Genomic DNA, 16,144 nt, shown 5'->3' on the forward strand with positions numbered 1-16,144 from the left:
GTGGTCCTTCATCCTTGAGACGTGCCCTGCCCAACACAGCTGTGTTCTCAACAACATGGTCTCAATATCTGTGACTGCTGCTTGTTCTAGAACAGATGTATTGGTCACATAATCTGACCAGTGGATGTTTAGGATTGTATGGAGACAGCATTGATGGAAGCATTCTAGGAGTCACAGGTGGTGGGGGTAGATGACCCATGATTCAGATCCATATAAAAGAGTAGACAGCGCAGTGGCTCTGTAAACACTGATCTTGGTACTTTTCTTCAAGTGTTTACTTCGCCAAACCCTTTTATGAAGCTTTCTGAAAGCTCTATATGCCTTTGCTAACCTGTTGTCTACCTCTCCGTCAATCTTACCATCTGAGGAGATGAGGCTACCTAGGTAATTTAACTGCTGGAATGATTTGAGCTCTGATTGGTCAATGGTGATATGGGGATAATGGAAGACTTCCTGAGGTGCCAGTTGATAGAGAACTTCTGTTTTCTTTAAACTGACCTCCATCCCAAAGAGCTCAGCAGCGTCTGCAAAGCAGGATGTTAAACGCTGCAGAGCTGCTTCTGTGTGGGCGACAAGGGCGGCGTCATCAGCATAAAGCAGCTCCCGGACAAGATGGTTTAAGGTCTTACTGTGGGCCTTCAGTCGCCTTAGGTTGAAAAGGCTTCCATCAGTACAATATTGAATGTAGATACCATCCTGATCATCAAGGTCTGCTGTGGCCCTTTGGAGCATCATGCTGAAAAAGACTGTGAATAGGGTTGGTGCAAGAACGCAGCCTTGTCTCACACCATTAGTTATTAGAAAGGGCTCAGAAAGTGCATTGTCATATCTGACTTGGCTGTGTTGATCCTCATGGAATGAGATGATCATTTTGAGGAACTTGGGGGGACAACCTAAACGTTCCAAAATCTGCCATAGACCTTTCCTGCTCACAGTATCAAAAGCCTTGGTGAGGTGTCGATAAGGTTACATAGAGACCTTTGTTCTGTTCCCTACACTTCTCTTGCAGTTTCTGAGAACAAACACCGTGTCTGTGGTACTCCTGTTGGCTCTGAAACTACATTGGCTTTCAGGTAGAATTCCTTCTGCTATAGTGGGTATTAGTCTGTTTAAGACTATTCTTGCCAGGATTTTGCCAGCAATGGAGAGCAGAGTAATACCATGGTAATTTGAACAGTCTGATTTAGTACCTTTCTTCTTATACAAGGTGATGATGACTGCATCACGAAGGTCTAATGGTAGTTCACCGAGTTCCCAACAGTGTAGTAAGAACTCATGAAATTTAGCATGGCCCCCATGTTTCCAGACTTCAGATGGAATTCCATCAACCCCAACTGCTTTGCCAATTTTCACCTGCTGTATGGCCTTGAGGGTCTCTCCTAAAGTGGGGGCAGTATCCAGTTCATACTTCACTGGTTGTTGTGTGAAGGCTTTACTCACTTTTGCAAAGCCCTGTATCGACATCTTCTGGAATCAGCTAACCACAAAAAGCCATGTTCGGCAACCAAATGAAACCGAGGACCAAATCTTCACTGGGTGTAAACTGGCTGGAGTCCAGCTTATTTCAGTGGGAGGTATTGAAAATTATATTCTGGGCCACCTTTCTTTATGTTAATACTTTTTGGAGCACATCAAGCCAGAACAATGCTTGTGTAAGAAACAATCTCATCTTCCTGTATACTAGCTCTGGGTTTATGGTCTGCTGTGACAGGGCAAGAACCCCATCAGCTAGAAGGCAACAATCCTGCCTATGTTAACTAAAACAAACCATAACAAAAAGTGCCCCTCTCTGGGATACTCAGTTTATTTAGAGGGTACTAGTTCAGATTCCATTCAACAGACTGCCAACATAAGCCAAATATCAAGACAACAAAAGCAAAGGAGCAAACCAGCTTTCTATAATTTTTCTATGACAGTGTCTCCATTCCTTTACAGTTAAACTAAGCTGTGTTCATTGCTGAGTTTGTGAAAATCTTTGTGATGATCTTACCAAATAAAAATCATGTTGCTGAATGACTGTGAGACAGGCACAACAAACTGGGAGAGGTAGGATATGGTAGAATCTCTTCTAGGAAGGACTTACATGTAAGTTATGATGTACAAGTAGGGTTTGGTGTTTCCCTGTGGTGTGCTTTGCTCTTTTAGGGGTTCATTTTGGAGCTGCCGTGCCATGTCCATGACAAATGCTCACAGCAACCTTGACACAGATGGTGTGCTCCAGCTCATGCCAGCAGGCCATGATACTTGGAAAAATATTGGGACTCTGGGACTGAAAGGAGTATAGTCAGGTCCCTATCCCAAAAGTCATAGGGTCAAATGAAACTTGAGCTCTCTTTGAAAATACTAGAATTTCTGCTTTTGACAAGAATGCCAGCTATGTATCCTGACATCACCAGAATACCTAAACAGGTGAAAATACTACAGTTACAACCTTTTCTCTTTTGCAGCTTGAGAACTACATTGTGGAAAACATGAAATCAGAGATGGTGCAGCTGCAGCAGAATGCTGTGCAGAATCACACTGCCACCATGCTCGAGATAGGTACCAGCCTCCTCAGCCAGACAGCAGAGCAGACAAGAAAACTTACGGATGTTGAAACCCAGGTATGTTCCCAGAGTGGTTTTGTAAAAGCTGTTAATTAAAGAGAAGGTTTCCCATCCTCTTTCCTTTCTAATGCATCACCACACAAAACATTTCAACACAGGACTCCAAGAAACATTACACACTCTGTTTCTTGGTAGCAACAGCAGTGATGATTGACCCTTGTTATGTGTTTTTCTTTTGATTTCATTTGGTTAGTGATATTTAGCTCTGTGTGCGTAAGAAAGGCAAGACTATCCAGGAAACTAAATCACCATTACACTTTCAATAAACAGCACAACTACCAACTGTGAATGATACAAGCGTCAAGCTAAATAATGACCTTCAGGCTAAATCAGAGCCTTTGATCTTCATTGTTGTTTGTCTCTTTACTATTCCAAGAGGGTTTGTTTATTTTCTGCAAGTTGTTTCCAGCCATTTGAAATGTAGAGTATGTTTGCAGCTTTTAAACTGTGGAGAGGGACAAGCATCAGGTTCTTTATAAAACACTATGTATTTTTAATTACTGTAAAATTGTATAACATCACACGAATTTAAAGAACCATTTCCATATAATTCCTAGCACTAAAATCACTGTTGTGATTGAAGTTATGCATATCACTGTCAAAACACTGAGTACAGTTTAACTCTGGGCCTATTGCAAAGATAGGTACTTTTTGCTTTTTGAATGCTTTTATTGCTTTAAGGTGCATATTTTTTGTCCTTATTTTTGTTGACTTCCTAATGATTTTTGTAGCATATATGTGTTACCAGCTGCACTGCTTTCACTGTTCATTTAGAATAGGGGAATTAAAGTATTGCAATTGTTTGTTTGTTCTTCTAGCATATGTTCTTCTTGAAAGATTGTATTTTCTGTTTTAATGTCCTTACTTATCTTTATAATATCATTACTAATTTTAAATGCATTCATATTAAAGTACACTGAGAAATAACAGTAATGAAAAACAGACACATGTCTTACACATGTTCCCTGCACCTCTTCTGCTACATCTTGGATAATAGATCAATATTCACTTATAAACACTGCACTGATCTCAAATTACCACAGTTCCTTAAACATAGTATATTGATTATGAAAGCAAGAAAGGTGATACTACTAACTGTAGTATCATATATTCAGTAAAGGAAGCATAGGAACTCTTCTTATATCCAGAAAGGACTCTGAAGGTGTGAGTGTTGAGTACTCATTCATGGTTTCCCCCTTTAAGCAGGTAAGAGACAAAATGTACATTGCCTGTGTCTCACTTTTCCTTTGAGGATTCACTTCAAGGTAGAGTTATCACTGACAACTGCATGGAGGAGTGGATCATTCCCTATTGATGGAGAATTTAAAGGATGTTCGAGATACCAGCTTGTGGCTCTTCCTTCTTGCAGTACTTGCACTGACTTTCAGCTCAGTGATGGCATATTCTATCTCCCTTGTTTCAGTAGCATTAGAAAGTCCCTGTAGTCCCTGGCTCTATCATCAATCAGAAAAGAGTGGTGCAGGTGGCTCAAGAAAGCGAAAAATTACTGCTCTTGAAGTGATGGAGGCAGCCAGCTGCATGGCTGAGTGACCAAGGTCTGTAGCTATTATGAGAAAGGCATGTCACTTTCTCATGGTTGTAATAAGCAGTGTTCATGCCAGAGCAAGGAGCAGTCTGAAGGACTGAAGATAGAACCTCCATCTCCTTATTTCTCAGTAAACCCTCTCAATCCCTGATCCATCTAAAAACCCAAAGATTCCCTTCAGGCTTTCTTCTCTTCCTGAAGTTCTACTGACATTTTGTAGGCTGCTCCACAGTGATATCTTCTTTGGAAATCTGTTTATTCTTTCTGGACTTCTTATCCCTTACCAATCTTCATAATACATTTTCAATTTCTGCCAGGTCCTTCTGTGATGTGTCTTGGCACTTCCAGGATTGTACCCATCTTGAAAAACATAACAGCTCCATACTGATGATTTTCAAATTTTTCAATCTCTGTACCCTTGAGAAAGGACAACTCGTGTTGCTCTGTGAGTGTCAATGATTTCAAACAAAAATAAGGCACTGAACTGAGCTTGAGAGCCATTCTCATTGCTTTATGTTGTGTAACAAATTCCTGCCAGGAATGCTATGGGGTCCTCAGCAAAGGAAAGACGTGGACCTCTTGGAGTGGGTCCAGAGGAGGGCCGTGAAGATGATGAGAGGACTGGAGCATTTCTCCTATGAAGACAAGCTGAGAGAGTTGGGATTGTTCAGCCTGGAGAAGAGAAAGCTCTAGGGAGATCTTACTGCAGACTTTCACTGCTTTAAGGGGCCTCCAAGAAAGATGGGGACAAATTATTTAGCGGGAGCTGTTGTGACAGAACAAGGGTTTTAAACTGAAGGATGGTGGATTTAGATTAAAGAAAGAAGGTTTTTACTGTGAGAGTGATGAAATACTGGAACAGGTTGCCCAGAGAGCTGGTACGTACTCCATCCCTGGAAACATTCAAGGTCACATTGAATGGGTTCTGAGAAACCTGATCTAGTTGGTGTCCTTGCTTATTCTAGTGGGATTGGACTGGATGACCTTTAAAGTCCTTTTCAACTCAAACTATTCTATGAATCTATGCATGAGAAAATGTTATTTAAAATCCTATGATGATTAATATCCTTCCAAGAAAGGTCTGATAGATTCCGTTAAAGAGACATAATTTTTCAGAAGTGATTGCATCTCAGGTGTTGTGTGCACACACATCCACAAAAACTATTTACACACTCCTTCAGACTCTATGTAATGAATGACAATAACAAAAAAAAATCAACTAACATTACTTAATATTATTGCTTTCACTCTTCAAAACATTCTGCTATTTCTGCTTTTGAACTATTTTTGTTAGAATCTATTCTCTTTCATATAGTTAAGTCTTCTTTTGGTCTGATATACTTTTTGAAACTTGTGCTGCTGATACAGACCACCACTAAAGTGAAAGAGAATTTTATAAAGCAATGTTTAGGATCACAGTGTTCATCTTAAAAGTCTGTGCAAGAGTAGAAGTAGTGATCACATATGCAGACACCAGACTTCTGCCAACACTGCAAAAGAGAGAACTCAGGGGAAAGCTAAAGTAGGAACTCTATTTACAAAACAGCAGAGGCAACACTGACTTCAGTCCAAGTACTCCTGCACTTTTCTGGTTTAAGCATGCTTTGTAGGAATGCATGTTTGAGGCAAGCCTCTTGTTCTTTCCATTGAAATGAAGCTTATTTGGCAGTCACCTTGCCTTTTTCTGCTGGTCTAGTATTATTCTACAGTAAACAGGTTGCCAGAAGATCAGCTGGTATATATCAGTGTAGCTTGATTGAGTTCATTTGCACAAGCTGAGCAGCTGAGGTTTAAAAAGGATTTAGAAACAGTTTTTGAAAATCATTGAATCAGAATGAAATGGTTGTATTATGCTGCTATGACAAAACAACAAGGACAATATAAACATTAGTGTTTTTAATTTATCTCTAAGGTGCTAAATCAAACATCCAGACTTGAAATTCAGCTACTGGAAAATTCACTGTCAACATACAAGCTAGAAAAACAACTGCTACAACAGACACATGAAATCCTAAAAATTCACGAGAAAAACAGGTAAGAATGAGTCTCTTACCCTCTTTCTCTGTTCATCACAAGGTGGTCTGTGCATATTTTCTTCTAAGCAACTGATGGAATGAAAGAAGCAAATATGGTAAGTGGAAAGCAGATGTAATGTTTAGGAAATGGCTAAAAGACCTAAGGTGTGTGAACTTACACTATGTTAGCTCTTGTATGATAAATGCTAGCAGATTTTTACCACTTTTCATGTTCACTGTAAGTTCACATCTTAGTTTGCTTCATGACAACTGGGTCATATGACCACAGTTCCTACTACCAAAAAGGATAGGGATAACTTTTATGAGCACTTTCAAGTAGAAAAATATTAATAAAAAATGATGAGATTTTCAACTATCCTAAAGTGCATAAGAAACAGAAAATATTCAGTAGTTCATATCTAATTTTAATGATACAAATATATGATGTAGAAGGATCTCTCTCTCCTTTTGGACTCAATTATATATTGCATACTTGGAGCCATACTCCGTTTAGGGAGTCAATGGTAAACATTTGGGGTTTATGTTGAAGCTGATGAAAAAACTGTTTAGCAGCACAACTTTTTTAAGCAGAAAAGTGAGAGTCAAGAAACAGTTTCGATGTTCCCTTTTTGTGGCACCTGAAGTCACTGGACTTGGCAATTCAGTATGTCAGAGAGTGTGTGTGGTGGGTTGACCCTGTCTGGCTGCCAGACGCCCACCCAGCCACTCTCTCACTGCCCCTCGTCATCGGAATGGGGAGAAAATATGATGAAAAAGCTTGTGGTCAAGATAAAGACAGGGAGATCACTCATCAGTTACTGCCATGAGTAAAACAGCCTTATTTACTGCCAATTAATAACAGCATAGGATGGTGAGAAACAGAAACAAAACCAAAAAGACCTTTCACCCCTACCTCCCCTTTTTCCCAGGGTCAGCTTTACTCCTGACTCTTCTCTCCCCCCCGAGCCATGCAGGGGAATGAGGAATGGGGTTGTGGACAGTGCACAGCTCTTTGCCTCCTCTTCTTTCTCATACTCTTTCTCCAGCATGGTTCTTTCCCACAGGCTGCAGATAAGACTACTCCATGTGGGCTCTCCACAGGCTGCAGCCTACTTTTGGACATCACCTGCTCCAGCATGGGGTCCTCTGTGGAAAAAAATCTGCTCCACCATGGTCTCTCCCACAGGCCGTAGGGTTCTATCTGCTCCAGTGCCTCCTTCCCTCTTCTTCTCTGATCTTGGTGCCTGCAGCACTGTTTCTCTCACTTTTCCCCTCATTCCTCACACTGTACCCTGTGGTGGGTCGGTTGGAGCTGGCTGGAACCACCTGTGCCCTATATGAGGCAGCCCCAGTGTTTCCTCACAGAGGCTGCCTCACAGCCCCTGCTGCCAGCACCTGGGCATTGGCACCCAGTACAGTGGGAAAAGCCATTCCCCTTCCTGACTACCCTTTGAGAGATTCACTGTACTGCAGCCTCTGTAATGCACAGGTGTGAGCAGGGAGGACACAGAGTGCTTTCACTCCACAGCCTCACTCTCGGCCTCTCGGTTCCCTTCTAGAAAGAACAACTGTGAGGTCAGTCTGACTAGGACTGTGGTTTCTATTTCCACTGTCTACACTGACAATGACATAAGGTAAACAGCTTTAAACATGAGGCAGATACTGAAGCATCTGATACAAGTTTTAGAGGACTGTTTCAATTGAGATCAAATGGTTTGTCAAAAAGCGCAGTGTGACACTGGTGCTGCTGGACAGGAATCAGCAACTGAGGCAGAAAAACCTTGCCCAGGGCTATACATGAGGCAGACTAACACCAAGGTGAGCAAGGAGCTACAGAGTAAAGAAGGCAAAATCCAGGTAATTGTGAAAAATAGAAAATATTGTTACAAAAAAATATATTTGTTAAATGCGTCTAGTAGCAAAGCAATTACTATTGCTAGTGACTATGAAAATCCATTTAATGTGTTTAATCTAACAACTGTTTATAATCAGTAATTCCAACAAATATTATTCTGGACAATTTGGATTACACTGAAAACTTTTGAACTCCACAGATGTCCCTTAATCAATCGGAAATGTCAATAAATTAGCACGGGATTAACTTTGCCTTTGGCCATCTCAAAACTAAGGAATCACCTAAAATATTTATGTGGGCTCTCCCTGTAGTCCACAGAGAGAGTGCGTATGGGCAGGAGACAGTTCATTCTACATATTTTACAATATGTAAAGTTAAGTATATAAATACTTGCACTTTTATCTGCTGCAATCTGGTTAGCAACAAAATTTTGTTGGCCGCTCAAGAGACTGAATTTTGTATAGTTAATAATTTGAATTTATTTATTTACCTTAGTAATGTATCAGAGTGTAAAGCCTTCATGTCAGTAAACAAATAAGGTTTACTTGAGTTGACCTTTGACTTGGCTGACATTATGATGAAATGGTCTGTGAAAAGTCAGAGGAAAAGGAGGACTATTTTAAAAAGCACACCTTACTGTTTCTTTCAGAGGTGTGGGTATATGTGGGAAAATGAAAAAGCATGTGGAATTTCATCTTGCAATGAAGCAAGAATCTGGCATGCACTGTGTAGGCTCTTTTACAGTTTCCTTGGGAGTGATAAAATTAGGGAGAGGGCAGTGTTATGATTACACTAAAATATAGATCATCAGCTCTTGTATCATCATCTACTCCTAACAAAGAACTGTGTAGTCTTAGCCTTGTAGGTCCTGATCTTGAAATCAGTCATTTGTGTGTCAGGTTCACTGCAGGACAAATCTTGGTGACCTCAGCAGATACTAGGTTTGTGGACATGCCAATGATTTTATCTTGTTTAATTTTAAACAGTATTTACAGATTACCCATCAGACTGTGTTTAGTAGCTATTTACAGTTAAATTTTCTTCATCCCTCTCCATATCACTTTCACATCAATAAAAGAGAGAAAACCCCTTTTATCCACATTACTCACATGGACTGTAAGCTTTTTTGGAAAGGGTCTTTCTTTTGCAGCAGATTTATACTGCAGTGGGAACTAGTGTAGGAACTATTGTCATTGCAAGAATGATTGAAACAGGTGGTGTACTGTGAGCTGATAATTTCTTTCTCTGTGCTAAAATTCCTCTATAAAAAATAAAAATAATCTTAGTCACTTTCTAAGAACTAGATTTTGAATGAAAGTAATACAAATCTTATAGTAACAATAACTCATTGGTGAGGTACTATAATAACTTGTATATTATCTTTAAATAAAACGAACATTGCTTATCAACAAGGGACCAGTGCATGTTCTTTAGACTAGAAACATGTCTATTCTTGGCCTTTCTCTTTATTTCCTGTCTCTACTGGGAAGAAGGGCCAATTTTTTTTCTTTTTATCCACTGAAGTGAAAGATTTTCCATGGCATAAGTAGTCACATTTGCCCTAGAATCATGTTTCTATTGAGTGCTCTCATGCCATAAATAATTTAGTTTTGTGGGTTCCCACCCACTATAATGTAAATGGTGGTTTCTTCCATTGCCATTTTTTTCTCCCACAAGAGCTTTCTAAATGTTATTTTGATTTATTCTTGAAAGACTTCCCTGCTTAAGTGGGTTATGAGCTCCATTTTTTTCCCCAGAGTGTACCAGCTGCATTTAACTTAGTGTGCCGTTTGTTTCAATATGCAAGTGTAAAAAACCCTTTTTGTTTACTGAAACGAAACAAATGAGGAAAAGTATAATGGAATTCTGGATTACTTTACTTTTCCGGTTACTTCATTTGCCTTGAGAAATACGGGGACACATATTTTCATATTTCCTTAAACTGTTCACACAGTATCAGACCACCAAGGTGACCAACACCTAACAATACAGGGAAAATTTCCCTCATCTAAAAGGAAGTACAAAGAAACTGTCTCAATGAGAGAATAATGTTCTTGCACTCAAAAAACCCCACTGAAATCCTCTACCTGTTTGTCTTCCCAAACATACACAGTAAAAGACACCTACATATTTATGGCCAAATAATTTTTTTCTAGTATGACATTTATTTGTTTATTTACTTGAATAGCTCAACAAAGCACATATTTTATCTGTATATTTAATAAATCTTGAATTTTTAAAAATTATTTTAATGAGAAAGATGTCCGTCTCTAAGATCTGGTCTATATCCTGTTCTCACATGTCTAAACTGAGGCCTCTGAAAACAAAGATTAAAAAAATCTCTTGAACTCCTGTGGTCTGGAACGGATTAGTGAATAAACTACCTACCTTATATGGCAAATTGTCTAAAACAGACTTTCCTTCCTCCCTGGGCAGCTACCAGAGTGCTTCCTATATGTTCTACTTCATCACCTTTCAAAATGACAACAGCTTTTACTGGAAGTCATTTTTAGAATTCTGTTTGGTGTTCTACCCTCTCCAGCATTATTAGAGGGCTTTTTCTGAATCAGCTGGACAGAGCACAGTTGCACCAGGCATTCCACTGGCTTATACACTGACAAAGTCAACACATCATTTGTACGGTTGAAAATAGATTCCTTGCCCTACCAAAATCACTATATTAGACATTGAGACACAGTTATTTTTTAGGATAATTAAATTTATCTGGGTTTGGGGTGTGCATGTGCATGTTTGTTTTTAGTTTAATTGTCTTCTAGATAATGACTCCAAAGAGTCATTGTCCAGTGGACAATATTGGTATTTACTCATGTTAACAATATTTTTTTCTTAACAATTTAATTCTGTTCCCCAAAAGACTGATTTATTTCCCCAGACTGAAGGCTGCAAATATAAAACCCACATATATATGCATATCTTTATACATATATATAATGTATATTTATATGATACTTCTAGTGGTTTATTTTTATTGTTTTGTAGTTCCCATAACAGTTTCATCTGTCTAGATCAGTAATATTTTCAACCATGTGGAAATTTCAAACATATTGGAAACATATAGGAATTTCAGATGTGTAGGAAAGGCATACTTACTGCAAAAAAGAATGATAAAATTTAATGGAAAGTGCTATAAAAGAATGTTTCAGTCAGCCTTTTCAGATTTTTGGATTCATTGATATAGAGACAACCTTCTTTTTTTTTTTTATTTTAATATTTTATACTAGCAATAGTCATTAATGAAAGCTAGTAGAAATAGTTTCATTTTAACTGTTTTCATAATGCTTCTTTAAAAAATTGAGAAAATATCTTTAACTAGCACTCGACAAAGTTATTTCTTCATGGCAGTTGTCTATTAGAAGTTGTCTGATCTCAAAAAAAGAGACAACATAGTGGTCTTGCAACTGTTAAAAAGAATAGCTAAGTACCTTTGTAATAACTTTCAATCTGTTCCAAGATTTTTTTTCTGAGATCCTAGAACTTCTTTTTTTATTATTTTTATTTAAATGAGCTATAGCAAGTATTAATGTAACAATACCAATGAAAAATTCTGACCACATTGGAGACAAAAACCATAAGAGCAGCTTTTCCCACGCTGTTTAAGGATTTCTTCCTTTTGGAACAGGCCAGTTCAGAAATCCCTGATCTATGTGAAAACTTTGCTTTTGTTCATTTGGAGCTTTGATAAAAGGTTTCTCATTGATTCCTAGTGAAACAAAATGAATATTTTGGACTTCTTCCAGGAATACAGGGAGTGGTCCTATCCTCAGGACTTACTCTTATCTGATACAGATTTATGAATATAGAAAGCTCATTGCATCAATGCATATGCATTCCTGAAAACAGCTTAGTTTTACAGTTTATAATAACAGGACTTTTAATCTACATAGCAAGTTGCAAAGGAACCAAATGCTGTGACACTTCCATCTTTCCACCACATGTTGACACACCACTCAGAAATGTTAGGATGTACTATTACTAGAGCTGTAAAACATCTGCTTGCTGTCTGTCTGTGTAGATGCCAAACTGTGAAGCTCTAAACATTGTCAGCTTCTTCCTTCTTGCTCGACATGGCCAGTGCTGCTGCAAATAAGACTGTCATCACCACGGGTTCATTTACTGTGGTCTTAGGAAGGCCACAGTGGGAAACAAATAATCCAATACATAAATTGTGGCTGTCAAAGGCTCTTTCTTTCACATGAAATCATTCAGTTATGGAAATCATTTAGTTGTGGACATGCAAATAGAATATAGTGGAATTAAGGAAAAACATTGTACTGTACTATGGTATGGACAAAAATAAAGGGAACTTTTTTGTCTTTTCTTACTACTTAACTTTAAAACTATATTCTAGCTTCCAGAATGGTATATTCCCTTACATTGATAATATAAAACATTTCAGTGGACTGTAAGCTGTCAGACTGGGATGTGGCCCCACTTAGCACCCATTCTATTACAGACTGTGCCCAGGACCCACTTTGTTCCTATGCCAAGTACATTGACATAACTAATCTATCAGAAAAGTTAAAATCTAGAGTAATAATGAGGATTTCAATAATTTCTGTAAAAAACAGTGGAAAAAAGTGGATAGAACCGATAAATATCAAATGGAACATTTTTTTCCGAGCAATACTTTTTGACTAAAACCAAATCCATCTGAACATTTTTGTCCACTTCTTCCTAACTAAACTACATCTGACCTTCTGCATAACAAAACTCCAAAACTTTCACATAAATATTCTCAAAAATATCTATGTGAATCTAGAGCATGGTGTTTAATATTAGAGTTCAAGTGATGAAAAAAATCAACCACAGGTCTGATTAAGTGTTAAAATAATTTATAGTCTTTGGCTTCAAAATTCGCACTTTGTTTCAGATTGTAACTTTCTACCATCTCATTCCATCTTGTTATGCTTTTGTTACTAATTAATGAGCCTTTTAAAATGAGATATCGTGTTCCCCTTTGTGTTTGGGACCCCATGATAAATCCCCTTCCCATCTTTTTTTTTTACTCCCTTTACCCAGATGCTTCTGATTTTCACAGAACTAGATATGTTGATATTACAAAGTATGTTTTCTTCAGTATCTTTGTAAGTCTCACATTTATAAAGTTTCAGAAAAAAAAAAAGATTTGCTGCTTGGTTTCTTTTTTTTTTTCAACAAACAAACAAAATTTGATCTCCCTCTAGCTTGTACAGCAAATCCAGGGTCTGAATTTAATCTTTGCATTGTTATCATCTGTAAGAGCTCATATCAAGGCTCTGTGATATCGAGTAGAAACAACTCCATATGGATTTTATTACATTCTTCAGTTAGGTTAAATGACCTGAAATTATGCAGGCATTTTGCCACTGATCTATTATCCAGAAGTAAAAACAAAGGTGGAGGGAGAGTGCAAATAAATAAAACCTAAGACTGACTTGAACAGGAAGCAGTTTGTTGGCAAGTTTGTAACCACCAGTTGGTTTGTGGGCATGAGAAACATCTCTTTTTGTGTATACAGTAGAATCCCTAAAGAGAAAGTAGAAGAGAGATTGAATTACTTTCTTTATCTAATATTAGTAAATTCTTTCTGCTAAACTCCCACCACAGCATCAAAGCACTGTCATGAAAAAATGTCTTGTTCACTGTTGACAGATATTAGCTGTCCTTTATGTCTACAACACCTCTATTCTTTTAGATATATTTCAATATGTCTTTGATCTTTGTAAATTGTATACTTCGGCACAGGACAGAGAGGGTAGTAGAAAAACAATATTAATCCTGAGAAAGTGTTTCTATACATGTGTAAAATTATTTATAAAAATTGATGTAAGCATGTTGCATAGTGTGATACCCAACAGTTTTCTGTCTGAGAAGCCTTTTGTGGAATAAGAAAACAACACTTGGGAGTGTGGTGGAATACATATGTAGACTCAAGGAAAACAAAGGAATCTTATATTAAATTGCAAATTTTTTATTTACCTTTTGGGAAAACAGTACTATTCTTAATGAGAGAGAAGCTACCACTCATCTGGAGTGCAATTCTTATCCCAGTGTCACAGACCACATCAAATGGTACTTTTATTATGGGTTCCATATCTCTTGATGGCCCTCCATAACTGCCAATGCTTATCTTTCATTTAGTGGCAAGGCCCTTCACAAGCTCTTTCTCAGTTTGCCCCTGATTTTTGTCTCGTATCATATTGACCCATACATATCGCTCTTCAACGCCCTGCTCTTCTCCCTCCTCTGCCTGCCTTAGGCTTTTCTGCCTAAGGTTTTATGTACAAATATGTGGGTCACTTCCAACTCAACATATTCTGTGATTCTGTGATTCTTTGTTACTGACCTTATGCTCATGTACTTAGACAAGAGTAACACCTACATATGCAGTTCCATGCACTTTAAGCAGTACAGTATGCAAACATCACAAAATGGAATCTTAGATATCAGTCATATTTGGCTACTTGACAGAGAAAATCAGTGGGCTGAATTACTAGATGTGAAATTTTTAGAATTATTAAGTTAGGTAGTGAATTATACCATGAAAAAAAAAGTTCTGGTTTTTGTATTCTTAACTATTTTAGCTTGAAATAATATCTACTAATTGATTTCATTTTAGCTTTCTTGAGCACAGAATTTTGGAAATGGAAGAAAGGCACAAAGAGGAGCTGGCCACTTTGAAGGAGGAAAAAGAGAATCTACAAAGCTTAGTCACACGACAAAGCTACATAATCCAGGAACTAGAGAAGCAGTTAAACAAGGCAACAAGCAATAACAGCGTCCTACAGAAACAGCAACTTGAATTGATGGAAACAGTTCACACTCTGATCACCCTCTGCTCCAAGGAAGGAGGTAAGAATATATCATTAAAAACATTAGAAGTATTAGGAAATTTCCTCTGAAGTCCTGAGTTTTTGGGAAGGCAGAACTTAATGAGCTTATTCCAAGAAAGAAAAAGACATTATAGTTGAGGACAAGATAGCTGATATTAACCCACAAATCAAATATATTTTAGACATTGCTGAGGTTGACCCTTGTACTAACAACCATATTTGATTTTTTTAATTTAGTGTCATTGAGTTATTATACCTCGACCATAGCTAGGCCATAATTCCATCAACTTCATGTTAGCCATATTGTTTTGTTACTCTGAGTATCTGTCTCCTTCTGTTGGGAATAATACAACCAATTGTGGGTGTTAATTTTACAGATGCCTATTCCTCATTTACTCTAGTCTTCCCATACAATCAATGGAGAGAACATGATAGAAAACAAAGTAACTCAGAATTTTTTACGTATATGTGGCTTATAATGTTGATGACCTCGGATTTAGGCACTTATGGTGCTGTCGGTAGACATCCAAAAGATGAATGTCTTCACTTGAATGAAGATTTTATTTATAATAAGGGATAATTTTTCTTTCCTCTGCCTTGCTGTGTTTTGTTTGTGTATCAAGCACACTCCAAACTGTTGCCCAAAATTGACACTTAAAAGAAATCTCTCAGACTCAGTTTGTGAGTTTAGAAGTCAGACATTATTTATTCTGTGAACCAAGTATACTGGTAATAATTTTACCAAAGTCATGACATCTCAGCTAGATGTGTGTGTGATTATTCATTTGCATTTCTTGCCATCCTGTTACATATTCATGACAATTCCCAACACTTATTAGCATATATATGTATCCTTATAAGGCCTCTGAGGGGCTTCACTGAGGGTTTCTGGGGGTCCTTTCTGCCTGGAGACCCCAAAGTTCTGAGTGACTGCTTTATGAACTCCTTTAAGACAATGCACCTTGTTGTGTAATACCGCTTCTTTGTTTGCTTGGCTGCTTAAGTTCCTTTCTTTATTGTTTCTTCACTTTGCTTGTCTGATTTCTTTAAATTGAGGCACAGTAATTTTCAATGGGACATTCTATTGCAAGCACTACTGGTACTAGTTCTGCTACATCTCAAAACTCAAAAGAATAAAGGTAGAAATAACATCCTTTGAGAGAAAGTGTTGACAAAGACTCTAGGACAATTCTCTTCAAGTATGCCTTTCTTAGTAAACAGTTTTATAGCAACAGAGACAGAAATTCAGGTAGAATTTCAGTTTTAATATGCCAAAGACATTGCAGAGT

At 37.8% G+C, this 16,144-nt stretch overlaps 1 protein-coding gene across 1 annotated transcript in view; it reads left to right on the forward strand.

Moving 5' to 3' along the window:
• Positions 1–16,144, forward strand: part of ANGPT1 (angiopoietin 1) — a 155,228-nt gene that overhangs the window by 63,389 nt on the left and 75,695 nt on the right. The window contains exons 2-4 of the mRNA XM_008923178.2: positions 2,448–2,603; positions 6,065–6,186; positions 14,642–14,874. Of these exons, the coding sequence (XP_008921426.1) occupies positions 2,448–2,603; positions 6,065–6,186; positions 14,642–14,874 (511 nt within the window). The remainder of the gene's footprint in view (positions 1–2,447; positions 2,604–6,064; positions 6,187–14,641; positions 14,875–16,144) is intronic.

Source organism: Manacus vitellinus, unplaced genomic scaffold, assembly GCF_001715985.3.
Source record: "Manacus vitellinus isolate BGI_N305 unplaced genomic scaffold, ASM171598v3 scaffold_1_pilon, whole genome shotgun sequence".
Classification (NCBI taxonomy): Eukaryota; Metazoa; Chordata; class Aves; order Passeriformes; family Pipridae; genus Manacus; species Manacus vitellinus.